Source organism: Bos mutus, chromosome 22 (genome assembly GCF_027580195.1).
Source record: "Bos mutus isolate GX-2022 chromosome 22, NWIPB_WYAK_1.1, whole genome shotgun sequence".
NCBI lineage: Eukaryota > Metazoa > Chordata > Mammalia > Artiodactyla > Bovidae > Bos > Bos mutus.
In genome coordinates, this window is record NC_091638.1 from 68,258,781 (window position 1) to 68,286,392 (window position 27,612).

The 27,612-nt window shown below is 50.2% G+C and overlaps 1 protein-coding gene across 1 annotated transcript; it reads right to left on the reverse strand.

The window, feature by feature from the left end:
• On the reverse strand, positions 1-27,030 carry POLA2 (DNA polymerase alpha 2, accessory subunit). The gene is made up of 18 exons (XM_005894058.2): positions 26,574-27,030; positions 23,452-23,576; positions 22,866-22,963; positions 22,439-22,496; positions 18,997-19,103; positions 16,104-16,297; positions 15,373-15,461; positions 13,779-13,934; positions 13,204-13,266; positions 12,204-12,246; positions 8,713-8,837; positions 7,887-7,925; positions 6,792-6,865; positions 3,223-3,331; positions 2,863-2,969; positions 1,976-2,035; positions 1,207-1,333; positions 1-494 (listed from the first exon to the last, which is right to left on the reverse strand). The coding sequence occupies exons 1-18, from the start codon at positions 26,650-26,652 to the stop codon at positions 345-347; spliced, it is 1,803 nt and encodes a 600-aa protein (XP_005894120.1). The 5' UTR covers positions 26,653-27,030; the 3' UTR covers positions 1-344.
• Between the last annotated feature and the right edge of the window lie 582 nt (positions 27,031-27,612).

The window sequence follows — 27,612 nt, forward strand, 5'->3', positions numbered from 1 at the left end:
CACTACCAGGAAAAAGAAGGAGTGGAAGACAGATTCAACGCAGAAGTTACAGAATTTATTCTATTTCTCCAAAAGTTGTTTTCCTGTCTGACTCATATACAAAATCGTAAAGCCTTGACCTTCCTGAGCGTGCTGCACCCACGGCCAGTTCTCTCTGGACTCTAAGTGTCCAGGAAGAAACAACAGTTTTCTTCCAGAGAAGCTGGACTCAGGGGTGGGGACCAGCTGCCCGAGGCCTTCCCGCAGGGCCCCTGCCCCTTCCACTGCTGGGACCCTGTCAGGGGGCTACTCCCAGTCCCGACGTCTGTGAGGCCTGCGCGACGGGGCTGACGAAGGACAGCGGCTCAGATCCTGACCACCTGGGCGGCAGCACACGGACTCTGCCGCCCCTCGCCGCCTGCGGTCTGCCTCCTGAGGTAGAGTCGGCCGAAGGTGCCCCCCACCTGGCCTTTGGTGAGGCGCCCCGGGTTCACACAGACGCAGCCGAGGATGTCCTGGAGGGGAGGAAAGAGTGACTGTGGGTCTGGAAAGGCTGAAACCATGGGCACGGATGTGAAGAAGCTGGACTCATCTAGGGGTTCAGCCCCAGAGGATGTTATAGAAACTGGAAACAAAGGCAGACGAAAACCATCTTCGGGCCAATGTGTTAATTTATTACAGAAAACTCTGAGTCCCTCTTGTGTCTCCAAAACAAAATAAAGAAGGTGACTCAGCCAATTCCCAAACGTGGAGACAAACTTGCTCTATTGGTTTCACAGCGTGAAAGGTTTACCTCCTGAGGTTGGACTGGCTCTGCTTTGGCAAGAGGAGGTTGATGGGGTACATTCCCCCACGAGAGCCCGAACCTGAACGTGCCCAAGAGCTGCTGGGAGCTCATCTCAGAATTCAGGGAGGGGACAGGCAAGCCCAGGTCACCCGAGGTGGCCATGGGTGAGAACCGTGGTTCGAGGGCCTTCCTAGCTGCCTCCGGGGCTTCCAGGCTGGGCTGCCTGAGCGCCATGCCGTGGGTGGGGTGGGGTGGTGGCAGTGGGCAGCAAGGGCGCATCACTTAAGCATTATACTAACAGATTTGTTTTCTACTCCTACCCCTCCCCCAAAGGAACGAGGCCACTGTCCCCACCAGCAGACCCGAGAGGAGTTAAGTGCCAGGGCTCCAGAAGGGAACTGGTTCCGGCATTGCTGGGAAATGGCTGAGTTCAAACCCACCTTCACGAAGTATCTCAGCTCTGACGGGGCTATGAAGACGTCGGGGGTGACGGGCAGCTGAGCGTAGAGGTAGAAGTTCTCGTAGTCGATGGCCATGTCCTCCTGGGGTGGGTAGAGCGGGTAGTAGCTGCAGAGAGGAAGAGAGAGTCAGCAGCAGCGGACTCGGGAGCCGTCCCCAGATGGACTCCTTCTCTGCCGCTGGTTTCCACGCTGTCACACCCTGCCTCTCCCCGCCTCTGTATCTGGGGGACAGAGCAGGCCTGTCATGCCAGGAGGGAGCTCCCTGGTGGGGCCTAGGGAAGGCTGTTGTTGTCCAGTTGCTAAGTCGTGTCTGACTCTTTGTGACTCCAGGGACTGCACAGGCCAGGCTTCCCTGTCCTTCACCATCTCCAGGAATTTGCTCAAACTCATGTCAACTGAGTCGGTGATGCCATCCAACCCTCTTATTCCCTGTTGCCCCTTTTCCTTCTGCCCTCAATCTCTCCCAGCATCAGGGTCTTTTCCAATGTGTTGGCTCTTTGCATCAGGTGGCCTGGCCAAAGGATTGGAGCTTCAGCTTCAGCATTAGTCCTTCCAATGAATATTCAGGGTTGATTTCCTCTAGGATTGACTGGTTTGATCTCCTTGCTGTCCATGGGGTTGCAAAGAGTTGGACACGACTGAGCAACTTTCACGTCCACTGGGGAAGGTTCTTGAAGTCAAATCTGTCCGAGCTCTGTGACTCCAAAGCACCCCGGGCACGGGCAGGTGCCCCACCGGGCGGGCTCACCTCCGCTGGGTCAGGATGTGTCTAAGAATTCGGCTGAACCGGTCTGAAGTTCCAGAAGAACTGCAGAAGGAAGAAAAGCAAGAAACGGAATGTGGAAACTTGTCTCTCGGCACCTGTTTCTCTTTGGGGAGGATTTCTTAAACTAGAGAGAAGTGATGTGGCCAAGGTGTGTGACAGGAAGTTGCCTCTGGGGAAGTTTAAAGACGTATCTGTAAACAGCTCGGTCTGTTGAGCAGGACACTGGGTTGAGAAGGGGAAGAGCGGGAACTCCTTGTGATCAGGCCCAGGCAGGCCGTCATCAGCCCCACACCGTGCGAGAGCACGTGGGGTCTGCCCCTCGAGGGGCCAGCTGTAGCTGGGTGACCCTTGCACCTCCAACCAGAGCCAACCTGCACACACCCATCTCGCCTAACACACGAATGGCTCCACACTCCTTCCCATCACAGGTGATGGAAGAACTGAACCGCTGAGCCTCAGCTCAACAGACCCGGTAGCATCTGATCCCCTGCAGAGTAATACCTTGTTCTGGGAGGGGGAATACCCTCCAGGGTAAATACAGTCACCCCATGCGCATGGACAGCTTGTTTAGGTCACACATGTGGCGAAGGAAGCAAAGTAGATGAATGTCTATGACTAGAAATTAGGGGCAAAGATAGGATGGAAGGGACCCCGCAGGGCCTCAAACACTGCAGACAAATGGTAACAGACACATGCGTGTCCCGCCGCCCCCTGTGGGTGCAGAGAAACTCAGTGGCCAAAGGGTTTGGCAGAAAGTGCTGCTCTAGGGACTGCCCGTTTGAGACTCTGCCCAGCAGGCCTTTGGCCAAGGACAGGACCAGGGTCCAGAGGGCCAGAAACTGCCCGTGGAACTGGAAGCCCCTTCTCACCTACTGATCTCCTCGGCCCCCATGTGGAACAGCAGGTCGGTGGATGTCAAACCAAAGATCACTCCGTTGATGGAAAGGGTGCAGGGCTCGGACACGAGCCTCACTCGCTGGAACGAGAAGGGCGGGGCAGGTGTTAGTGTGTCGCAGTTAGAAACTTCTCCTCTGGGAAAGTGGGGGATCCAGAGGGCTGGGGAGACCACGGAAAGTCCAACACACAGTACATAACACATGTGCTTGTGATAAAGAGAAGCTGAGAGTCAGGCCCTCCATCTCCCCACCCTCCACTTCCAGATGGAGCTGGGTGGTCGCCACCGGCACGTTGCACTCGGCTGCCTGCTGTTACGGAGGGGACGCGTGTACCTTTTTGTCCTCTCGAAGCAGGTCGGAGCAGCTGAAGGGAGGCTGTGGGTACACGGGCTCGTGGTGCACGTCTCTCAGCGACGGGACGATGATGAGGTGGGAGCCGGAGCTGGTTTGCAAAAAAAACATGTCAGAAGAAGGAAGATGAACACAGCTCATAGCCGGGTGACAGATTCCAAGTGTCAGGGCCTCAGACAAGAGCCTGCTTCTAAGGGAGATGCTCAAACAGAGCTCTTCCATGAGGAGGGGCTGCTGTTTCCCCATGGGGTACTGGGTGTGAGAGACGGGCTGTTCTATCACACGACCACCTCGACGGGCTCAGGACATGTTTTCTCGCAGCTCCGCATCATGTTCTACTGAGAGAGGAAGAGGATGACCGGCAGAAAAAGGGAAGACGAGACAGAGATCTAGAAAACCAGGAAGGACAAGGATGTGACCAGAAATCCTCAGAGCCCAGATGGCGCAGTGGTAAAGAATCTGCCTGCCATGTAGGAGACCCGGGTTCGATTCCCGGGTTGGGAAGATCCCCTGGAGAAGGGAATGGCAACCCACTCCAGTATTCTTATCTGGAGAATTCCATGGACAGAGGAGCCTAGAGGGCTGAAGTCCACGGGTTTGGAGAGTCGGACACAGCTGAGAGACTGAGACATCTTCACCTTCCTCAGACCAAGAGCTGAAGCCAAAGTTCTGACTCTTCACACTGGGTGAACAGATGTGGCTTTTAGGTGTCCAGTTGCCTCCCTGACTGGGGGCTCTTCCCTCGGGAGGGACCAGGCAGGCAGACTGGATCCAGGAAGGGGAGAGATGGTGCATTCTCCCAGAGCCCATGCCCCTTCCCTGCCCCTCCGCCTCACACGGGGAACCAGGGCTGGTTTTTATTCCTCAGCTGACGGTCTGACAAACACGAAAGAGAGATCTACCAGCAACAGTAGGAGCAGAGATGACAGACTTCCCTCTGTGGAGGCTTATAACACAGAAGGGAAGAGAAACCCCGAAACTCTAGGGGCCGACGCCTTATCCTCTCCAGCCACACGAGAGAAGAGGGAAAAAACCCACCTCCTTGATTCCCTCGCTGTCCTTGGCAGAGGGGCCTAAGGTGGAAGGTGTTATTTTGGAGGCATATCTGACATCCGCTGGGCTTCTCTGGTGGCTCAGTGGTGAAGAATCCACTTGCCAAGCAGGAGATTCAGGTTCGATCCCTGTGCATGCTCAGTTGCTCAGTCATGTCCGACTCTTTGTGACCCCATGGACTCGCCAGTTTCCTCTGTCTATGGGATTTCCCAGGCAAGAATACTAGAGCAGGTTGCCATTTCCTATTCCAGGGGATCTTCCCTACCAGGAATTGAACCTGTTTCTCTTGCGTCTCCAGCATCCGTGCCTGGGGAATCCCATGGACGGAGGAGCCCGGCAGGCAACAGTCCATGGGACCACAAGAAACGTTAACAACTTAGCCACTGAACAACACCCACCACTAGCTTTCACTTCTAGCGCCCTCTCTTGCTTAAGACGAGAAGGCTTCCCAAAGGTGGGCACAGGCAGGTACCCACCTGTGCAGGTATAGGGACACAGCTGCCTCTCACGAGGGATAAAGGTGCTGCTGATGCTCACACACGTGCCACTTGTTTGTCACGCCTGCTCAAAGCGTGAGCCGACACTTCTGCAGCGGAAAATCTGAACCTCGAGACCAAGGGTGCTCTGCAAATGAGTTACTGTCCCTTTGCCACTGAGAAGTTCCCTGTGATTATCCAAGACTACCAATTTGGGTGCTGAAGCCTGGCAAACGAGCGAGGGGTGGCCTGGAGGGGACAGTGTGTGTTCCAGACCCCCGGGGCTCAGTGTGTGATGGACACAAAGAGCAGAGGTGCAGCCGGCCGCTGTTAAGACGTGGACTTGCTCTGTTTCCTCGCAGGAGCTGGCAGAGCAACAGTTAAGGAGGAAACGGGCCTCCTGCTCTGAGTTATACACGGGTTGTAGGGGGAGGGATCCGCGAGAAAATTCCAACTATGCTGAGCATTGCACAACTTCACACATCATGGTGGGCCGGGCCTCGCAGCCGCTCCCTCAAGCTCCGGGGCTCTGCTGGGCTCCCGGGAGGGAGGCGGCACTTCCTCATGGGCTCTGGTTTTCACTGATAAATGGGCTCAGTGCTCTGTACTGCTGACCCCTCAGAGTAAAAATAAATCCCCCCAAAGAGGGCCATTTTTATACTGTTTGGGGAGGGTGGGCAGCCCCTCTCCCCGAGGCGCACTCTGGCTGCAGATGAAAGTGCCTGGTGGTGCTGGGAGCTCACCCCCAGGGCAACAATGCCCGGTCTGTTCTTTGTGTGGCACTGCTGTCAATACCACATGGGGTGAGGAACCAAAAACAACCCCATCTCAAAGGGAAAGCACCCGGCTGGTGTGCGGGGCGGTCCCTGCCTATCCCGGAGGGGACCCAAGGGCTGACAAAACAGAGACACCAGGCCTGCCCCTGGTTTTCAGGGACTTATCTCCTGAGGAGCCTCCAGGTCTGACAAACTCATTCAGGGTCCCAACAACCCTGGGGGTGCAGAGGGAAGACACCTGTCGTGTCACTTGGAGTGGGGGAGGGAGAAGGGAGTGGCAGGCCCAGCTGCAGGCTGTCACACCGCACGATCCGAGCCCCCCGATTCTGGGGTCGGTTGGGGTTCTCCCCCAGTCCGAGAGGCCTACCCTGCTGGGATGAGAAGGTAGAATGACAGCTAATCATTGCTGGGATCAGTTCTCACCGCCAAGGGCGAAAGACTATACATCTTGTTTCAAAAACCACCCTTGTTCCAGACGTATTTTACACTTAGCCTCAGGAATGTTTGTTTTCGATGAGCTCAGGTCCTGGCAGGCAGATCCCCGGAGGAGGAGATCCACCACCAAGAGCAGCTTCTCTTGAACCCGGGCACTGGAGGGGAGCGACAGGAAATGGGGGTGTCAGCTTCCAGAAAAACTTTCTACTTCTAGCTTAGGCTCTTCCTGGAATAGAGACTTTTCTCTCAAATTAGAACTGCCCAGCCCTCATCACCGCTATGACCTTTCCCAGTCCCATCCCTCCAGTCCGTGGCAAGGGTTCAAAATCCCCACCCTCATGCGTCCCCACCCACGTACGAGCTGTCGCGGGGCGCCGTGAAACCAGCGAAGCACTGACTCGGGGAAGGACTTGGGCTCACCCCCCAACTCTCACTCACAGGAGATGTTAGGCCCCCTGGGACTCTGTGCTGTAAGCCATCAAACACTCCCCAGCCCCACCCCGGGAAGATTCCCAGGGAACATGAATTTCTACAAAAGGGAGTGAGAAAAGGAAGGAAATGCAGAAAGAGCCAGGGAAGAGCGAAAGTCTGGGCAGCCTTGTCCTTTCCAGCGTGTTTATCTCTGTTTTTACAAAGATGCCTCTTCACTCAGGGTCGGCGCGCTTGAAGTGCAAGGGTTCTAGCTGATCTCCGCAGTTCAAAAGGATACAAGGATGGAACTACCACGACTTCTGAACGGTTTCAGCACTAACGGGGAGCCCTGGAGAAACTCAGGAAATGTAAGGTTCTGCCCAGTATTTTGAATGCTGACCTTCGTGTTCCTTCAATAATTGTTCGGAGACATTGCTTGAAAACATCTTCAAATGAGCTCGTCAGCAGACAGCTCTGCAAGAAAAGAAAGGAGATTTACAGGGTGAATGTTTGGTGTCTGTTCACTTGTAGAGCGCTGGTCAGACGGCCATGGGGGCAGATGCTGGGTGAGGAGCTGAAGGAGATGCAAAGATACACGAGACAAAGGTCTCTGTCCTTTTGAGAACTGAGTCTAGTTGGGAGCAGGCAAGGAGGTCAGGGAAGAATCAGTCCTGAAAGTGAGCCGAGGGGAGGAGTAGGACGAGCTTTGCAGCCTTTGCTGTGGCTGGTAAACCTGAGAGGGCTTCCCTGCTGGCCCAGGGGTAAGGGATTCACCTGCCAATGCAGGAGATCCCTGGTCTGGGAAGATCCCACATGCTGAGGAGCAACGGAGCCTGTGCCACAACTACTGAGCCTGTGCTTTTAGAGTGCAGGAACTGCGACGACTGAGCCCACGTGCCGCAGCCACTAAAGCCTGCATGCCCTAGAGTCCATGCTCCGCAACAAGAGAAGCCACTGCAACGAGACGCCTGCACGCCAAAACTGAAGAGTAGCCCCTACTTGCCCAGCTAGAGAAGAGCTCGCCTGCAGTGAAGACCCAGCAGTTGAAAATTTAAAAAAAAAAACAAAAAACAAAGAAACCCCTCCAGAAGGGCCATTTGTGTGTTAAGTTCAAAGGACAGTGACACTCAGGGCCCAGAGCTGTCGCAGCCAGCAAAGGGCTTTCACAGGCACAGCTCCGGGGGACCACGGGCACCTCCCCCACCCTCCTGCCCCAGAGCCACACGTGTACACGAAGGGGACCAGGACTCAGATATTTGGATCCCCTCCCCCACCCACCTCAGCTTCCAGATGGCTCTGTACTCTGGTGAAATGAAGCCCTCACATTCAGTACCTTTATTAGACTTGCCCTGCAATCATGTTTTTCTGATCAGCCACAGGGATTCATTTAGGCTGTTACAAATGCAGGATAAACTCCAAGAAATGAAAGTAACAGTGAGGCCTTGACTGAATGCGAGTACCCAGTCTCTCCCTGACTCCAGCCCCAGCCACTTACCTCAACCTGTTCATGCTTAGCGTCCAGGAAAGGGCCAAACTGCAGAAACGAAGGTACCAAAAGAACACATCAGAATTGCACATGCCTCTGAGTACCCTCACACACCCGATCCTAGCAGTTCTTTGCCCAGGGTCCATCTCTCCCTCCAAGGCTGCCTGTACAGGCTGGGACAGGTGGCAGGTGGCGGGGGTGGGATGGTGCCCAGCCATATCACAGGCAGAAGGACACAGCCTCCTGGATGGCCAGGCACTGGGCCGTCACTAGCTGCTTTGCCTCCTATAATGCTGGGTTTTGTTCCCCCTTCAACCCAGCAAGGGCAATCTACCTCCAAGAAGCAGTACTCTGGGCTTTCAAAAGAGATGAGTCCACAAATGGGAGTAATTAGACAAGAGGTGAAATACTGAAAAGTCAGTGCAGGTGGCAAACCCCTTGGGCTTTTTGATTACGACCATGCACACAAAGGGACTCCCTGGTGGGCCAGGGGCTAAGACTCTGCTCCCGACGCAGGGGGCCCGAGTTCTATCCCTGGTCAGGGAACTAGATTTCACACGCCACAGCTAAAGATCTTGCATGCTGCAACGAAGATCAGAGACCCCACGCACCACAACTAAGACCCGGTGCAGCCAGATAAACAAACATTAAAACAAAGACCACACACACCTCGCCAAAGAGGGAGACCAAGAACTCAGAAATACTTTTAAGAAGGAGGAGAGTTTGACACTCTTCCTAAAAATTTAGAACCTCATCAGACCTTTTTCTAAGATTACGCCCACCCCATTCTCCCTTCGGTGCCTCCCTAGGTGAACTGTCCCTGGAGGGGCCCTACCAGGATGCAGACGTCCGGTCGGTCGCGGTTGATGATGGTGATCAGGTCGAGCAGGGGGTCAAAGGTGATGCTGTCAGATGTGGTGTACGGCCCACAGGCCACCAGGACCATGAACTGCTCAGAATCTAAGCCGGAAAGGATTGTTAAGGTGTTGATGAGAAGATGCTGGGATGGTGGGAGAAAGGACAATGAGGGCAAGAAGCCTCGGGACTCAATTAAGAGTCCCACATGTGCAACTCTGGGGATTGAAAGGAATGAGACCTCACCCTGCCCTCAAAGAGTCCTCCATGAGCTGCACAGACAGGCAAGTGTGCAAGCAACCAGAACTCCAGAGACGATGGGAGGAAGGTGGGAGTCATGAGAGAATTGATCAAAGTGACGTTTGCTTACGTGGTTTTCCTCTTAACTTTTTTTTTTTGGGTGGTAAAATATATACAACACAAAACTCAACTTTTTTGGGGGGCGGGGGGATGTGCTGCGTGGGTCTCAGGACCTTAGTTTCCTGACCAGGGATCGAACCTGTGCCCTCAGCAGTGAAAACTCGGAGTGTAACCACTGGACCACCAGGGAAATCCCTCCTGATCACAGCCATGTTTAAGCCAACATTTCAGTGGTATTGCTGCTGCTGCTGCAAAGTCGCTTCAGTCATGTACGACTGTGCGATCCCATAGCTGGCAGCCCAGCAGGCTATTCTGTCCCTGGGATTCTCCAAGCAAGAACACTGGAGTGGTATTAGATAAATCCATAATGTTGTGCAATTGTCACCACCTTCCATCTCCACAGCTCTTTCTATCTCGTAAAAATGAAACTCCGCACCCGTTAAACACTAACTCCCTGCTCCCCCTCCCCCAGTCCCTGGCAACCACCTCTATGATTCTGATGGCTCTAGGAACGTCATCTAAGGGGAATCATGTGGTATTTGTCTTTTTGTGACTTTGCTTACACTTGAGAGCAGAGTTTTTCGGGAGCCCGGGCAAGGCAGGTCCCCAACAGCACTGAGGTTTGCGAGCTCAGTGGGAGGGACCATCAGTGTTGAGAGTAGCTGGAGAATTTGGTACATCGAGGGGTCTGGGAAGACCAGCTAGGGGGCAAGGCTTGGGACGGGAGACTCTCGTGTTATGGGGTGCAGGGCCTTGTTTCGGGGTGCCCTTTTCCTCAAAGCATCTGCTTTCCTTTTAGAGAATCCGCCTTGGCGTCCATAAGGTCCTCTCCCCTCCACCGGCTGCCCTATGGAGATGTAAGTTAGGTGCACCGTCCTCCCCAGCCAAAGAGCAGCAGGCATGTACTGGCTTAAGCCATTTACTCTCTCCTCTGGATTCCAGAATCTCAAGGTGAACTATGCAAGGACAGAAAAAAGACGGGCACTGACCCATCCAGCTGAGGTGCCTGGTCAGTGCAGCCCAGGACTCCCTGCTACCTGGACACCTGGCGTTGCTGAGCCGTGATCCGGGCTGTAAGCCTGTTCCGGCCATTGTCCGGGCTGTGTGCTACCTGAGTTTCCCCTAACAAATTCTCTTAAGTTAGTCTGAACCAGGTTCTGTAGCTTACAACAAAGCCAATGATCCTTGACTTCTTAACAGGCAGCTTTATTAGCTTCTTATGGTTTTGGTAACAAACTACCACAAACTTGGTGGCTTAAAACAATACACATTTGTTATCTTACAGTCCAAGAGGTCGGAGGTCCTAAAATCAAGGTGTGGGCAGGGCAGCATTCCTTCTGGAGGCTCTGGGGAGAATCCTTTCCTGGCCCCTTCCAGCTTCCAGAGCTGCCTGCATCCTTGGCCCACGGCCCCTCCTCCATCTTCAAAGCCAGAACCTGACATGTCCATCTCTGTGACCCGCCTTCTCCCGCCCTTCCTTATAAGGACCCTTGTGGTTACACTGAGCCCACCTGGACAACCCCCATCTCGAGAGCCTTAACTTAGTCACACCTACAAAGTCCCTTTTGCCATATAAAGTCATATGTTCAGGAATATATTCCAGGAATGAGGGCCACTGTTAGTCGAGCGTAGCAGTAACTGAACTGAGATAGAGAATTCAAGGAGGAGAGTAATACTGGTGCTGTGCAGAGGGGAGGCGACAAAGCTACATTCAGTTCCAAGGCGCCCGGGAGACGCCGGCCCCAGGTAAACGGTGAGCGCCCGGGGCCAGGTCCATGTATTCTGTGTCTCCACACCCAGGTGTTGAGCCCAACACCTTGCTCACAAAATGTCTATTAACAACTTTTTCAGGGACTTCCAGCAGTTAAGATTCTACACTCCCAGTGCAGGAAGTTCAGGTTCGATCCCTGGTCAGGGAACTAGGGTCGGCATGCCACAATGCAGCCCCAGTGCAGCCAAATAAATAAATGACTATTAACAAAACAAAAGCAACTTATTCAATTGCTTCCAAAGATTTCCATGGCGTAGCTCCGGCTCCGGGCAGTTCAGCCCTGTCTGTCCCCTTTGCTACCTGAACTTGATTCAACACCAGCACTCCAGTTTCCATAAACACTTACTTCCTGAGAGAATGTGCAAGGTCATAAACTCCTAAATCTTGCTCCCAATTCCAGGCCGCCTCTAAGGATGACCTCACACAACATTAACGTGGAGGGGGTGTTGACAATACAGCTAGCATCAGCTATCTCCCTGCTAATCCTCAACAGCCTACTGCTCTGCTTACAAAAATGCTTGGAATTGTTCTGAAGCCAAGTTTACTGAAATGTTCATCTTTTCTCATCTAGGTTAGCTACCAAGATGGTCTAGGCTTCCTGAGAAATGTGTGTAATTTTAAAATACAGTTTCCTTTTTGGAATAACCTTAGAATTGTAGAAATGTCCCAAACAGAGTCCAGAGTTCCCGTATGTACACCTTTCACCCAGCAACCGCTAATGCTAACATCTTACATAACTAGGGTACATTCATCAAAACGAAGGCATTAATACTGGTATGTTAGTGTTAGCTCGTGACTTTATTTAAATGTCACTGGTTTTTCCACTAATGTCCCCTTTCCTTGTCCAGAATATCACATGGCATTTAAAGGAATTCTTTTTTAAATTGGTGCTCTTTACCCTTTTCTTGTTTTTTTCCTTTTCTTCCCCCTTCCCTTTCATTTTTTGGCCGCATGGCATGCAAGATCTTTCCCAACCAGGAATGGAGCCTGTGCCCCTGCATTGGGAGCTTGGGGTCCTAAGTACTGGATAGCCAGGGAATTCCACTGTTTTTTTTCTTTTTCAAAGCAACCTTCAAACACCTGTTAAACATTAGTCTTGAAATGCCAGCTCTTGTGGAATCAGAGCACAGGAGGTAAGGCTGACCAGCCACACAGGCTCAGACCCCTGGCCTTCCACAAAGGGCCCGTGAACCCATGAATCTGCGGTCGCCCTGGAGCTCCAGAATGGTTCTCTCACAGCTCCTGAAGCTTTCCCAGGGCCAGAGGAACTGTGCTCCAGACCCTGGCCCACCCCTCTCCACCCGCACTGTTGGCAAAATACCCTTGGAAGTCTAGCTCACCTCCATCCTCTTCATCGGGCTGATGGAACGGGAGCGGCACACCCTTCAAACAGGAGAGAAAACTGTGGTGAGGTTTTGCCCCAGGTTCCGCCTCTGGTCAGGAACGGGGTGGGCACTGAATGGGGGCTTGTTTGTGGGTGTCTTGCTCCTTGGAGCGAAAAGCCCACAGAGTTGATGAAAGTGGAAGTCGCTCAGTCGTGTCTGACTCTTTGAGACCCCATGGACTACGAAATCCATGGAATTCTCCAGGCCTGAATACTAGCGTGGGTAGCTGTTCCCTTCTCTAGGGGATCTTCCCAACCCAGGGATCGAACCCAGGTCTCCAGCACTGCAGATGGATTCTTTACCAGCTGAGCCACCAAGCAAGTCCAAGAATACTGGAGTGGGTAGCCTATCCCTTCTCCAGCAGATCTTCCCGACCCAGGAATTGAACCGGGGTCTCCTGCATTGCAAGTGGACTCTTTACCAGCTGAGCTATTAGGGAAGACCACAGAGTTGATGCCCCTTCCCTTTTCCTCTACTGCTCAGAGTGGCCAAGACACCCGGTAGCATGAGGTCACGGCTAAACTCAAAACACACCCAGGAAAGAGCAGGAGCAAAACGGGCGACTGCAGGATCAGTGTCCTGCCTGGGAGGGCAGGTGCTGCTACTTCTTCCACGTCCCCTGGAAGCCGGCAGAGGGTCACTGCAGAGCAGGGGCTGCTAAGCTACGGCCAATCTGGCTACTGCCTGTTGCTGTAAGTAAACTTTCACTGGCACACAGCCACGCTTTTTGGATAATGGGTTGTTCGTGCCTGCTTTTGTGCTACGATGGCAGAGTTGACATTGTATGAAGACCAAGTCTGTGGAGTCTGAAATATGTATCGTCTGGCCCTTTAGGGGAGCAGTTTGCTAAGCCCTGACCTAGAAGTAGGTCATACTCTACAGAGAATTGAGAAGCGAATCAACAGGCCTTTACAGAGGATGGGCTCCAGGATGGAGAGAAGCCCACACACTGTACCTCGTAGAGTCTGGTGGCAACAAGTTTTCTACCCGTGGTGTTGATTCCTTCCATGACCACCACCTGAAAGGCAGGCAGCAGACAGACTTGGTCAACAGGAGGTCTGGAAGAAGTTACTGTGATAGAGTTACAAGTACTGTCCAGCTACTCTCATTCTGTAATTGTAAGCTTGGGGTGTTTTTCTAGAAAACAAATGAAGGGGGTTATATTAGTGTAATAATAATTACGCTTTACATGGTGATCTCATTTTTACAACATTCCTATAAGGTGAGGATTATCATTTCCATTACACAGATCAGGACACTCTGGGTTTGGGAGGTTAAGTAACATCGCCACAGTCATCCGCCCTGCGGGGTGGAGCTGGGGTTGAAACCTGGCAGCAGATCCCAGAGCCAAGGTCGGAGCACACAGGGGATTGGAACCCCCACACTGGCATCCGCTCTGGTGCCTGAGCTCCAGTTACACCTCTTGGCATCAGAGGTCAAAAGTGCGGGGCACCTGGCCACAGTTCACTACACACACCAGGAGCAAATAGCATAGCCGCATCCAGAGGGGAGACACACCCCTGATCTCACCTGTCCAGGAAATAGAGAATATTCTTTGAGCTCAGATAGATCCACTGGAATCTGAGCGCCTGAGGAATGTTCCAAATCTCCCTCCAGAATCACTGACTTGTGGTTCAGCTTCCCGTTGCTGTCACAGCCGATCTGGCCCAGCAGGGTGACGGGCTCCTACCGAGATACACAGGAGAACAACAGTCTTTGGGACACAGGAGCTTACAATCTGGTCCGCCCGATGGAGAGCAAAACAGCCCTCCAATAACAGCACTCATGTTTTTGGTGGCGCATCACTTTGAGCCCGAGGCGACCACAAGTATCATCACTGGCTCCCAGGGGTGAAAGGACCCTTAAAGGGCACCTAGCCCGTCCACCATCTAATGCCCCAGCCCCTCTAAGTGGCTGTCTGAGCCACAGCATCTCCAGTGAAGGGGAACTTGCGCCCGAGCCCACCGTCCCCACTGGCAGCCCGCTCACCACATATCTCTCTCTCTTTTTTTAAGTTCTACCAGCTTATCGCTACCAACCTATCCATCTCCCTCCACCTTCCTCATGCATGCGTGCTCAGTCATGTAAACCCATGGACTGCAGCCCGCCAGGCTCCTCCGTCCACTGACTTTTCCAGGCAAGAATACTGGAGTGGGTTGCCATTTCCTTCTTCACCCATTTCCTGAATAACGGTTAATGACAGCTCTGGTTTACTGGGCTCACTGAACACCAGGCACTGTTCTAAAGGCTTATGTGTATCAACTCACTTAACTCTCACAATAACTGTGAGGTGGATATTATTATTGCATCCATATTAGACATGAGAAAAACCAGCAGCTGAAAGGTTAGATAATTTAATCAACGTCAAACAGTGGGCAAAGTGTGGGTTTGAAGCCCAGATGTTTGGCTCCAGGGCCATATCCTTTAACCACACACCATACCGCCTTGTAACAGGAAGTTCTTCATTAAACTGAGCTGAAATTCCTCTCTCGGTGGCTTCCTCTATCCTGTTCTCACTCCCGGGAGCAAACCGAGGAAGTCTAATCTTTCCCCAAGAGATTGTACAACCCAGCCTCCCCTCCACTACTTCCTCCCAACTCCCCCGAATCTTCTTTATATGACACGGTTTTACATATCTTCCCCAGCTGACCATTCTCCTCTGAATGCAAATATGTGACAGAGGCGCCGTAAAGAAACTCGGAGAACACATCTCCCCTTAGCGTACATGCTAGAGAGAAAGCACTGTACACGTGCTAGATTAAAGTATGACGTGGACATTATTCACAGCACCTGATCCCTGATGACAGAGACCAAAGAAGGGGAGAGACCATGAGTCACCATTTCTGGAAATCCTCACTTTGCTGCTGTTCTCATATCCTGACACTTGAATGCTTAAGGCCCTCAATCTTGTTTACACGCAAGGCTCTAACCCAAGTGCAAAGCAAATGACTTAATCTGGTCACAAAACCAGACAGCACTTATAACCCATTTTACCAAGTTCATCCAAGGTAGATGTTCTAACTAGAAGGTAGACAGTTAGTGAAAAGGAAGCTGGAGGTTGACTTTTCATCATTGATTTAAAAAAACAGTATCAATCAGGAAAGACTATTAGAACAACTCTTACCTGTGCTGGGACTAGAATAGGAGCAAAAGCCTCAATTTTGTAATGTTCCTTGAGTTCACTGCCAAGTTCTTCTATCTTACAGGTCAGAACTGAAATCCCAGAGGGAAAAAGCGTGTTTAAGACATTTTACTTGCCAAGCAGAGAAAACACAGCACCTTGTAAAACACTAAAGTCAGTCATTTCACAGAAGCAGGCAGGGTGCCAAGGACAGCAGCCAGTCTGTAAGCTGCTCAAGCCCGAGCCAATTGCCCAATATTTGGTTGCTGAACCCGGCCTTCCATTTGGCCATGGTCGGGGGGAGGGAGGGGTCACGGATGAGGTCACAGTCCCAAAGTCGGCCTGGATCCCTCCCCAGCCTGCCTCTTACTCAGGTGGTCAGGGGGGTTTCAGGGAAGCCAAGAACAACCCTAAGAGCCTTCCAGTCTTTCCAAGGAAGAAGCCATAAATGTCTCCGCTTCCTTTAACACTCTAATTGGCTTCCTCTACACAGTTCAAGTGGTTGTTACTGGGAAACGGTTATGTGCTTTTTCTTAGCAAAGTGCTTGTGATTTGGGAGAATTATTGAGAGTGGTCATCTCATATCCGTTTCCTAATAGGGGCGCCCAGAGGACATCTATCAATCAAAGGGAACCTTGAACTTGTTCTACCAGCCTAGCTGACGCTTTGTTACTGATTCAAGCCCCTCCAGGTGGTTTTATACCCTCCAGAATGTCAAAGGGAAAAACAAATACCTTCTCGAATGTCTGGGAGCTTCTGAAACATGTATTTGTAGCTCCCGGTGAGCGGCTCTGGATGTCCCAAGACCTTCAGGCTGAGGGGACTAGCTCCTCCTCTCCCGGACCAAGACACCCCCTGAGCCGAGCCAAAGGAGGTAACCACTTCTCCCCGGTTACTTCTCGAGCTGTATTTCTGAGGGGGAGTAGCGCTGATTGGAAGCAAAAGACATCAAAGTTACCACGTTCACATCTAAAAGGAGAGGAGTCTAAGATGAGGTTACCTCTTGGAAATTTGGGATTGGAGGCATGCCAGCCTGGCCTCACATTTTATAAATCTAATCAGCTTAATGGGGTTGGACATTCTGGACCTTTAAGGAATTTTAGGAATGAGTGGGGTTGAGGAATACCAAACGTGTTTAGAAAAGCTTAGACACAGAGACACAGTTTAAAAGGTCTTCTTCTGGCTTAAAACTAACAAAGTAAAACAAAACCCAAACTCTGAATTGATTAAGAGCCAGTTTCAAGTACCATTTTCTTCCTTATGCATTTTTAGCATTTGTTAGAATATCATCAGAGCCTCAACTGTGGATAAGCCGAAAGTTGCTCTGTGTACACGTAACACCTCATGATACAGTTCAAGGTAGAAACAGTAACAAAATGAAGTTAAATGAAAGGGAATCAGCTTTCCCCAGTGTCTCTGGAGGTGGACAGGCAATGAATTCTGTCAGCTAGTGAACAAACACTCCCATTCTCCAAGTCTCAATCGGCAAGTTCTTGTCTTTCTCCTCACTCGCTGATAAAGTCCACCTCCGGGGACACACGAGTGTGGCTGATCTGCTTAGAGGACAGCGAGGTCCTCTAAGCCTTTGGTTGTGAACACAGTGCACCGAGAGGCCTGCTTACAACAGGCTTCATCTGATGCCCTGAAACCCTGCGGGAGCCAGTTCTACGTGGGCACTGTTCCAGTGGGTGCTGCCGGTTCCTCCTTTGCAGAGAGGCTGCAGCAAACGAGCCTGACTAATGACCTCTGTCTCCAGTGCTGCCTCCACCTGAATAATTTAGAAGTTACTTTCATAAATTACGAAGCCAGTTTCTGATGTCGGCTTTACTAGCGTGCATTACAGAATGACTAGGCAGGGCATCTCGACTGCGCCAAGCACGAAGCTCTGTGAGGTGCACATTACAGCCGGCCCTTTAACCCAGGAAGATGCTCACACGGGGTCTGCTGCAAACAGATCTACAAGTTTCAAAGTCTTGCTTGTTGAGAGAACAGAACTGCTGCCATGGTGCTGGCACCTACAAGAACCACTCTGTAACCAGCCATCTCTGTGCATCCAAAGATGCCCTTCTAAGTCTAGAAAGTTCTATTCGGAAGCCAGGGTGAAAACTCCTGAAAGCAGGAGTGGGCCACACCAAAGTCAAATCTGCCCTCGGGATCCACTATCTTTCAGGGGACTTCCCCAGTGGTCCAGGGCCTAAGACTCTGTGCTCCCAATGCAGGGGGCCTGGTTCAACCTCTGGTTGGGGAATGAGACCCTGTAGGCTGCAACCAAGAGTCTACATGCCACAACTAAAGAGTCCACATGCCGCAACGAAGACTGCTGCTGCTGCTAAGTCGCTTCAGTCGTGTCCGACTCTGTGCGACCCCATAGACTGCAGCCCACCAGGCTCCGCCGTCCTGGGATTCTCTAGGCAAGAACACTGGAGTGGGTTGCCATTTCCTTCTCCAATGCATGAAAATGAAAAGTGAAAGTGAAGTCGCTCAGTTGTGCCCGACTCTTAGCGACCCCATGGACTGCAGCCTACCAGGCTCCTCCATCCATGCAGTTTTCCAGGCAAGAGTACTGAAGTGGGTTGCCGTTGCCTTCTCCGACAACTAAGACTAGGCAGAGCCAAATAAATAAATAAATTGAAGAAAAAAAGAAGAATCTGACCTGCTCTGATCTTGAACAATGCTAGCGCTCCCTTTTTTTTTTTCTTTTGTGTGTTTTGGCCCTGCCAAGTGGCTTGTGGGATCTTAGTTCCCTGACAGGGATCAAACCTGGGACTACGGCAGTGAAAGAGCTGAGTTCTAACCACTGGACTCCCAGGGAGGTCCCTATCACCTCCTTTCTGATGTGACAGAAAGTCTTAGGTTGGCAAGTCTTAAGCTCTGCTTGGTCTAGAAGTGACTCCCGGCAGCCAGTGTCGCCCTAACTGGTTCACATCACTGTTCTTTTGCCCCATCCCGATGCGGCAGCACCTAAAGCCCTTTCTTCTCCTCAGCAGAGCTCCCACTACGGAATTCTCTCATGGAACACGTGTCATTTATGGATTTCCAAAAGTCACACGTGATCCCTGTGGATTTATGTGCAGAAGTGGCAGCAGGGATAAAATACCAATGAAGTTGGGGTAGGTTCAGGGACAAGAAAACTCAGCAACTAGTTGTAACCTGAGTGAGGAACAAAGAACAGGTTACGCAACATTATGAACAAAGATACGTGCTTTTCTTTTTAAAAAATAAATACCTAAAAAAAAGAAGAAAGAAAGAAACCAACAACACATGAACTAACAGAAGCAGGTGGAAACCTATTAGCCTCCTCCTGACAAGAGACTCACAGGCTCCCCAACTTCTGAATAGACAGTTTGTTTTCGGTAGGAGATATCAGTTTCTGAGCTAGAAAATGAGCCCTAGAAAAGAGGGTGGAAAGTGAGTTTCCTTAACTACAGCTAAGAAGCAGTAACTTTCCACACAGGATGAGGGTGGGGAGGGGAGGGAGCAGTCGGCCGTCCAGCCAGTCGACTGCAGAGGGAAACGTCCACCCCTCTTCCTTAAGTCAGGCTGTAGTGTCTGGTTACCTCCACCAGGTAACCAGAGAGAGGGGAGGGCAGGCCTGCTGCCTGACAGCTGAATTATCAGAATGCATACCTTGGAGAGAAACTTGATGGTGAGAGGAGCTGATGGGGGCTCCGAGCAGACACACTCCTCTTTGTGAGGGGGGTTTCTGGGGTGGTGATAGTTCGCTTCTGAGAACCCTAGAAGCAAAACAGGAGAAGGGCCCAGTCACTCTAGACCCAGGTTGCTAAGTGAAGTGCGCATATCCTCAGGAAGAAAGGGAGGACGTGCCCGGATGAAGGGCACAGACCGCACAGGTCTGGGTTTCTTCTGAAACCCATCTTTCAAGCAGAATCTCAGACTTCAGCAACTGTAATTCAGTCCTCAGCAGTACGCTGTCTCCATTTGGGAGGCAACTATGAAACAAATGCCAACAACATCCCCCCGCAGGACTGCCAAGCAGGCGATCTGTCCTGTCAAATCGCTCGCGTGCTCACTTTCCTTCCCCACCTCTCTGCTTCACCGCAGCTGGGAGTCTGGCTACACACACAGTTTTAACCTGCACGGACACATTTTCCTGTCAAGGGATGGGACCATGTTACTATTTATTCTGGCAAAGTCTACCACACGTTTTCAGAATTAAAGAAGGGAGTGACTCCAGGCAGATAACACGGGTGAGCTCATACTTGGAGAGTATTTAGCACACGCCTCACTGATGGTCAGTTTTGTTTTCTGAGTGGTTTTGCTCATTAAGAAGAATCCAAAGAAATGCCTGGAGTGGAGGGTGAAACTGGCAAATCCCGAGATCACTTGCTCCCCAGAGTCTGGGACAACGGACTGTGGCTGAGCAAAGACAAAATCCTCCGCTGGAGGGAAACCAGGCAGCCGGCTAGTTGGCTGGCGTTCCCCTGCCCTTGGGCTCCTCCTGGCTTCGGGTTTAGGTTATGCCACCAAAGCTGCCTACAGGGGTGACTACAGACAGGCAAGGATAGAGAAAGCAGGATTTGAAACCACCCTTAAGTGGCTGGAATGGAAACTAGATTTTAAAAGGACCCTTCCTTATGTACCACACTTATACAATAGCCATTTAAAAATACTCCTTTCTAGTATTTCAATATTTTTCCAATTGAAAACATTCTAATAGTTATAATCTTAGTTTGAATATGATCCTTCATTGAAGTATTGTATACACTGACTTTTTTGCTCTATATTAATTCTGAGCATTTCTCCTACTTTGTCAGTCTTCACCCTTTCTGGTAGCTGTGTGGATGGAATTGATACATAATAGTCTACGTAACTACTTCTCTATTGTTGGGTGTATCTGTTTCTGGAGACAACAAATACTGAGGTGCTATCACACACGTAGCTTTTCCTGGAATTTGGATGATTTCTTACCAGAGATTCTTACTAGGAGTGATTACTGGGCCAAACGATGGCAAAGATTTTATGGTTTCAATAGGCTTTTCTCAAACTATTTTTCCCGAAGATCCTTCTAATATATAGGGGCTACAGAGCTCCAGGTCCATCTCCCAGGATGAAGCAAGAGGACAGGACTCTAGGAAAGAGCAGAGCCTTCGGGCTCAGCCCTCAGCCACGTGGTGAAACCTGACTGTGTCAGCAAACCAGCTCGAGACGTCCCTGGGGTGTGCTCACTCGAAGCAAGCTCAGGAGACTCACTGCTAACACTACGGGCCGGGTTATCCACCCATAACGAGACATACAGAGGGACTGCAGTCTCATACCCTGGGGGGAGCTCATCCTCACAGCACACAGGAACCCAAGTTATAGCCAGATTATCCACTTATTAGAAGCATGACGCCAGCAGCACGGGAACTTCAAATCCCCAGGCTGACACATCTTTCCCTGTCAGGCGGGACATGTGGGGAGCCGGACTACAACCCGAAGATTTATGGTGAGCACGGGGGGCAAGAGTAGCTGGTGGGGCTTCCCTGGTGGTCCAGTGGCTCAGACTCTGCACCCCCAATGGAGGGAGCCTGGGTTCAGTCCCTGCTCGGGGAACTAGATCCTACATGCTGCAACCAAGACCTGGCACAAAGAAATAAATAAATATTTTAAAATAAAAAAAGAGTAGCTGTCATTGCACAAGTTAAATATTTAATGGTGACAAGCTAAGACCACTGACATACTCACCTCTGCAGTATGGGCCCTCCTGCCCCTGGCACTAGTCTGGGTGGGAAAGGCCAGCCCTGGGCTCTGACCCTGTCATCGTGCTGTGCTGATGCCCGAGTTCCCACGTGCTGGGCACTGTTCAAGTCTTTTTCCTGTTTCTACCCCAGATCCAGTCTGCCTCTCCTCTGAGCTCCAGATGCATATTTCAAACTGTTGACTCATTTCAGCTCATCTCTTGGCTATGATTCCATGGCCAAACTTTGATCTGTGTTCGAGCCTCCTGAGTACTTCTGTAGCAGGAATGAGGTGTCCTCAATGTGGTATTTCAGCCATCGGAAATGTGTATACTTCAACAGTAAATTAAGTAAATTTGCATCTGATTTATGTATCAGTCTACTGAGAGCTGAGTTACCACGAGTCAGTCCTCCCAAATATGAACAACTCTGATGCTGTGAACATTTTAGCTTTTTTGCTCTCCACAAGCACATTTAAATGACTCACCTTTCCTTCCTTCTTTTTTTTTTGGGTGGGGGGCCGTGCAGCGTGGCTTGTGGGATCTTAGTTCCCAGATCAGAGACTGAACCCAGGGCCCTGGCAGTGAGAGCACCAGGTTCTTGCCAGGGAATTCCCTTATCATCTTCTTTGTTACAGTGTAATTTACTTTGATAGATTAAGGCTTGCTCCTTGTTTAAGGATTGCCACAAATTCATTTTCCATAAAGACTAACTATGATTATTGAATACATTGCTTTGGGTTTGGCACTTTACATGTTCATTTAGTTTTCAAGCCCTTCAAGATATTATTCAAGATAATATCACGGGGTATTATCTGCTGGCTACTGGCTTCTTGAGGGCAGAGCACAACCTTGGCTGCTTCATTCACCAGTTCATCCAGTGTCTGGCTCACAGTAGTTGCTCGGTAAGTGAATGAATGAACCCTGATTATGTAGGAAAGGAAATGGCAGCTCAGAGAGATAAAAGCAGCTCACTCGAGGTCACTTATGCCTTTGACTCAGGCTTTGAGGACCGTGCCCTTCCACCGCTCTACTCCGCCTCTTACCACGGGATCCAACACATAAACTGGACAAGCAGCAGTCACAGGGCCTCCACCCGATACAAAACGAGACTCCCACCAAAAAGAGCAATTACGGGGAAATCACACTGACCAAAATTTTATGATATGCTAACTGAAGACAGCAGGATAACTATGTGTCCACAAGGACTGCCATCATGTAAAATCATCTACGCACATGATCGGAAAGGAAGATGCATACGTGGAAACAGAGTAGGAACTGTATGAGTGGCTAATTTTCTCCTTCAGAACTTCAAGTGCTGTGCTGATATTTTTAGAATAAAGAAAAAAAATGCTACATGTAGAATGCAATTTCCAAACAGGGTACACGCACCTTAGAGGGTGTGGTGTAAGAGTTCAAGAGGGTCTCCTCTTCCTCCTCCACTTCAATTCTAAAAACACTGGTTAAGAGAAACAATAAACTTCCACCCAAAATCTAAGGCAAGGATCGATCAAATAAGAAATCTGAATACTAGGTATATTACTTTAAATTTGAGTTTGTTCTTATGTTTTTTGTGGTTTTCAAAAAATTATTTATTTATTTAAAAAATTTTTTTAGGCCATGCCATGTAGCACGCCAGATTTTAGTTTCCTGACCAGAGATGGAATCCACGTCCCCTGCATTGGGAACTCGGAGTCTTAACCACTGGACCACCAGGGAGATCCCTTATTACTTGCTCTTAACTTACACATGCAACTATAGACAAATGATAAAATACAATATGTAGATTGATACAAGGGCCTTGAGCAGAAAAGGATACAGCTCTTGTATGGAGACAATGTCTCTGGCTCCTGCGTGCCTGAGCCCCTTGTCCTTGGAGGCGCCATGTCGGGTTTTGGACACTCTTTTGCTCAGAAACTGAGGAATAAAAGATAATGAATATATTATTCCATAGTCAAGTAATAGAGGAAGCGTTTCCCACAGTCATGAGGTAATAATGGGCATTTTGAAATATAATCGAAAACATAAAATTCCTCAAAAGAAGAATGAAGATGTACATGATAGACTAAAGACTTAACCTGTCGCTGTTTCTCTCCAACACGTAACAATTCTAATATTAACACCAATTACTTGCTGACAAACTACCACCTGCTGAGCATAGTTTTAGGAGGGACTTACAACCATTCTCAATTCATTCAATAACCATAAAATATACACATCATGGGGACCACTGACTGAAGAGGAAACTGAGGTTAGGAGTCATTAAAGAGTTGGTCCAAGCTCACTTTGGGACTGGGATCCAGGTCTGATTCTAAGGTACACACTCTTCTCAATACAGTGCTCCACCTTCCGACAGAGCAGACACGGAAATTTACATTATTAGTTTGCCTACAGTTTCTTCTTACCTCGTGCTCAAAAGAATTCAGGGTCTCTAAGGTAAAGCAGTCTTTACGTGTGCTGGTGCAGAAGGCTATAAGCTCGCTGGCCATTCCCTCTTCATTCTGTCCATACAGAATGCACAATTCTACCACTGTAGGGGGAAATTGGACACATAAGAACTTAGTTCATTTCTTGTGGCTTTCACCTTGAAAAGTGAAAATAATCTTTTATTTATTCAATAGTCATTTATTCAGCACCTACTAGGGACAGGCACTGTTCTAGACACAAGGATATATTAATAGCAGTGAATAACAAAGAGACAAACCCTTGTTCTCACGCAGCTCACTATGGAGAGGAGACAGAAAACAACCAAATAAGTAAAAAATGTATGTTAGCTGGTTAAATGTGTTTTGTAGAAAAAATAAAGCCTGGAGAGGGATCAGGGGGCTGGCAATTTTAAACACAGTGATTAGGGAAGGCTTCATTGAGGGCATGACATCTGAGTAGACTTGGAAGAAGTAAAGGAGTGTGGCAGGCAGTGTTGAGGGGATAGAGCTTTCAGGCAAGGATCCTGAGGGAGAAGCAAGAGCAGCAAGACCTCCACGGCTGGGATGCAAAGAGGAAGGAGGAGACAGAGACAAGCTGAAAGGGTAAAGGGGGTGCAGACTGCTGGCCCCTGTAACTATTCTGAGCAAGCTCAGAAATCACTGGGTGGTTTGAATAGAACAGTAACACAACCTGACTTCCAATGAACAGGGTCACCCTGGCTGCTGTGTTAAGCAGATTGAAGGGGACAAGGGCGGAATCAGGGACCAATGAAGAGAACCATGGCAAAATCCATGGCGAGAGATGACAGTTGCTTGGGTCAAGGCAGTGTCAGTAGAGGAGGGGAGAAGTGGTTGGACTCTAGACTGGAAGCATCCTGAAGGTAGAGCCCCTGGGATCTGCTGACTGGATGTGGGGTGTAAAGAGAGGAAGTCATGAGGATGATGCTGTGGGTTTAGCCTGAGCATCTAGAAGGGGCCAGTTACTATGAACTGAGATGGGGAGGCAGCAGGAGGAACTCTGAGGAGAGGGAGCAGGAGCTTAGCTTCAGACACTGAGGCTGAGATGCCAATCAGACTTCCAGCTGGAGACATGTGGGAGGCAGACTGGCCTGCAGATCAGGCAAAAGGTCTGGGCTGAGTTATAAATCTGGGGACCACTAGCAAACACATGAGATCAGGTGAGATCATCAAGGAGCTGGGGCTTAGAATGCAGAGGAATGTGCAAAGGCTAAGAGGTGGTGGCATGCACATTAGAACACCCAGGAGGAGTGTCCAAGCAGCTAAGAGGAAAATGCATTTTAAAGAAGAGGACCGGATGAATGGCATCACATGCTGCTGCTCATCCAAAGGCGGACAGAAAAACGCATCTGCGGCTTTGGCCAGGTGAAGGTCGTTGGTGACCCTGGGAGGAGCAGTTTCAGTGAAGCGGTGGGGATGAAAAAGCTGACTGAAATGGGCTTAAAGAGGAAAAACTGAAGAAGAGGCCATCGTTCTGAGAAGATTTGTTGTAACTGGGAGAAGATAACTGGAGTGGGATGGGGCAACAATGGAGTACTTAGAGGTTGGGGTAAGAGTCACATTCCTAGGCTACTAGGAAAAAATATCTTACGGAGAGAAAACAGAAAATAAGAAAGGGAAGAATTACTGAAGTGATGTCCTTAAGGATGAGAGAAGGAATGGGATTCAAGACTCAAGTGGAGCGGGTGGCTTTTGCTGGAAATATGGAGAATTTATTCACTGTAATGGGAGGAGGCAAGGAATATAGCATAGACACAGATCCTTCTATTTTTCTCAGGGAAACAGAAAGTAAGTTCATCAGCTGAGAGTGAGCATGGGACAGAAGATTGTCAAAGGAGGACCAGGTGACGAATGTCTCCCATAGGAGACTCAGAGTGAACAGATCAGGGAAATATGCTAAGATATGTCAGGCAATATTGAGGTCCAGGTGAGGTTAGCAATCATGAAGCACAAGTCTAGAATTCCAACATCACGGCCAATTTGGTCCTACACGAAATGGGACCAGGAGGCATCTTGGATTGAAGCCTTTACAAACTTAGTTCACACAACTCATTTCTCTTGTTTTGACTCTAGGCTCACCAAGTAAACTTCTGACTATGATTGGTCTTCTCATTCAAGTCTCCTGTTGGGAAGAGAATGCCCTGGACATAAAAATTTAGAGTATTCCAGTCTCTCATAAATTAACGTTTGCATTCTGGTTTTCTATATTAAAAAAGAAGTTCAATGTGCTGATGAAGGGTAAAGGCAGATGCCTGATCATCCTGATTCTAAAACCGGTAACTCCACACCTCCTGAGAGTTTGCTTCCTGACACTGCCCTAGAGCCTCACCAATACAATGGACTACTGGACGTGGGCGCAGGAGATCTGGTTCACAGCCCAGCTCAGGCAATTAACTCTCCTTATCTGTTTCTCCGTGGCTCAGTGGTAAAGAATCTGCCTGCAGTGCAGCAGACATGGGTTCGATCCCTGGGTTGGGAAGATCCCCTGGAAAAGTAAATGGCAATCCACTCCAGTATCTTGTCTGGAAAATCTCATGGACACAGGAGCCTTGCAGGCTATAGTCCATGGGGTCATAAAACATTTTGACACACCTAGCCTCTAAACAACAACAACAATAGGTTTCTCCACCTGTAAACTTTGTCAGCAACAGCTGCTAAGCTCCTTAAAGTTCCTTGCAAAGCTAAAATTTAATTTTAGGAACCCAGGACAGGGACTCTTATTTGCACAGACCACCAACAGTTTTGATGAGAAGTGATGGATCAGCAGAAGTTAAGGTGTAGGCTGGAAAGGGAGGAGCCAGGAATAAAAAGCTGCATTTCAAAATCCCAACATCTCTTGCTTTTCTGTTGGGCTTTAAACATTTTCCTAATTCTGTGCAACTGCGCTGACTGAAAACCATTCTTCACATTCTTATTTTTCAGTTGGGATCCAAGCAGTACCCTGTGAGCATTTCAAAGTTTCAAACTCAGTTTCACTCATCTCACAAACACCGACAAGCCCCATCTAGGGGAGGTGAACCTCGGAATAGAGCAGGGAGGGGGTGGACCTGGGCTGGGGACCAGAGAGGGGGCAAGGAACTCACATTTCTCAATCACAGCCTCCTCGCATTCTAGGCCGAAGATCTGCAACTCCTCCACCAAGAGCTGGGCGGACACAGCCATGATGACCCAGGAGGGGGACCGGGGCCGGGCCCACCCTAGCTCCGATCTGACGCCAAGAAACCCACAAGCCTGGAGATCGATGAGCAGAACGAGGTCCCTCTGATCCTTTCACCCTCCGAGGGCCTGAGGCGGGGAGTGACCAAATGGCCCAAGACCTCAGGCGGTCAGAAGGGCCCAGTCGTCAGTCACGGAGAAACACTATTTCCTTCTTTTTTTGGAAGCCCTCAAACGCCTAGAGAAAGAAAACAGAAAGCTTGAGAAGTTCGCTCCCCTGGAACGTCCTGCTTCCTAAAAGCCACTGCAGAACTTCTCAGTGACGGGAGCAAAACAGAGTAGCCTGGAAAAACCCGCCAAATGCTTTGTACGGCGCACGCATGCGCGAGACCCAGGTTCAACCCCACCACTTCCTCCTGCTTCCGGCTGTCAGGTCCCTGACTAAGCGCGCGCACGCGCGTCCGAGAACGCTTGAGCACAAATGCCTGAGCGCCGGCTCGCGCGCCGGTGCCTGGCTGCCCGCCCGCTCTACAGGCGGCTCCGCAGTTAGCCTTGGTGCTACGCCAAGTCTTCAGTCATGTCTGACTCTTTGCGAGCCCATGGATCATAGCCCGACAGACTCCTCTGTTCATGGGCTTCTCCAGGCAGAGTACTGGAGTGGATTGCCATTTCCTACTCCAGGGGATCTTCCCAACCCAGGGATCCAACCTGAATCTCTTTCTTGTCCTGGATTGGCAGGCGGGTTCTTTACCACTAGCGCCACCTGGGAAGAGATTCCTTCAGTTCAGTTCAGTTCAGTCGCTCATTCGTGTCCGACTCTGCGACCCCAGGGATTGCAGCACACCAGGCTTCCCTGTCCATCACCAACTCCCAGAGTTTACTCAAATTCATATCCATTGAGTCGGTGATGCCATCCAACCGTCTCATCCTCTGTCGTCCCCTTCTCCTGCCTTCAATCTTTCCCAG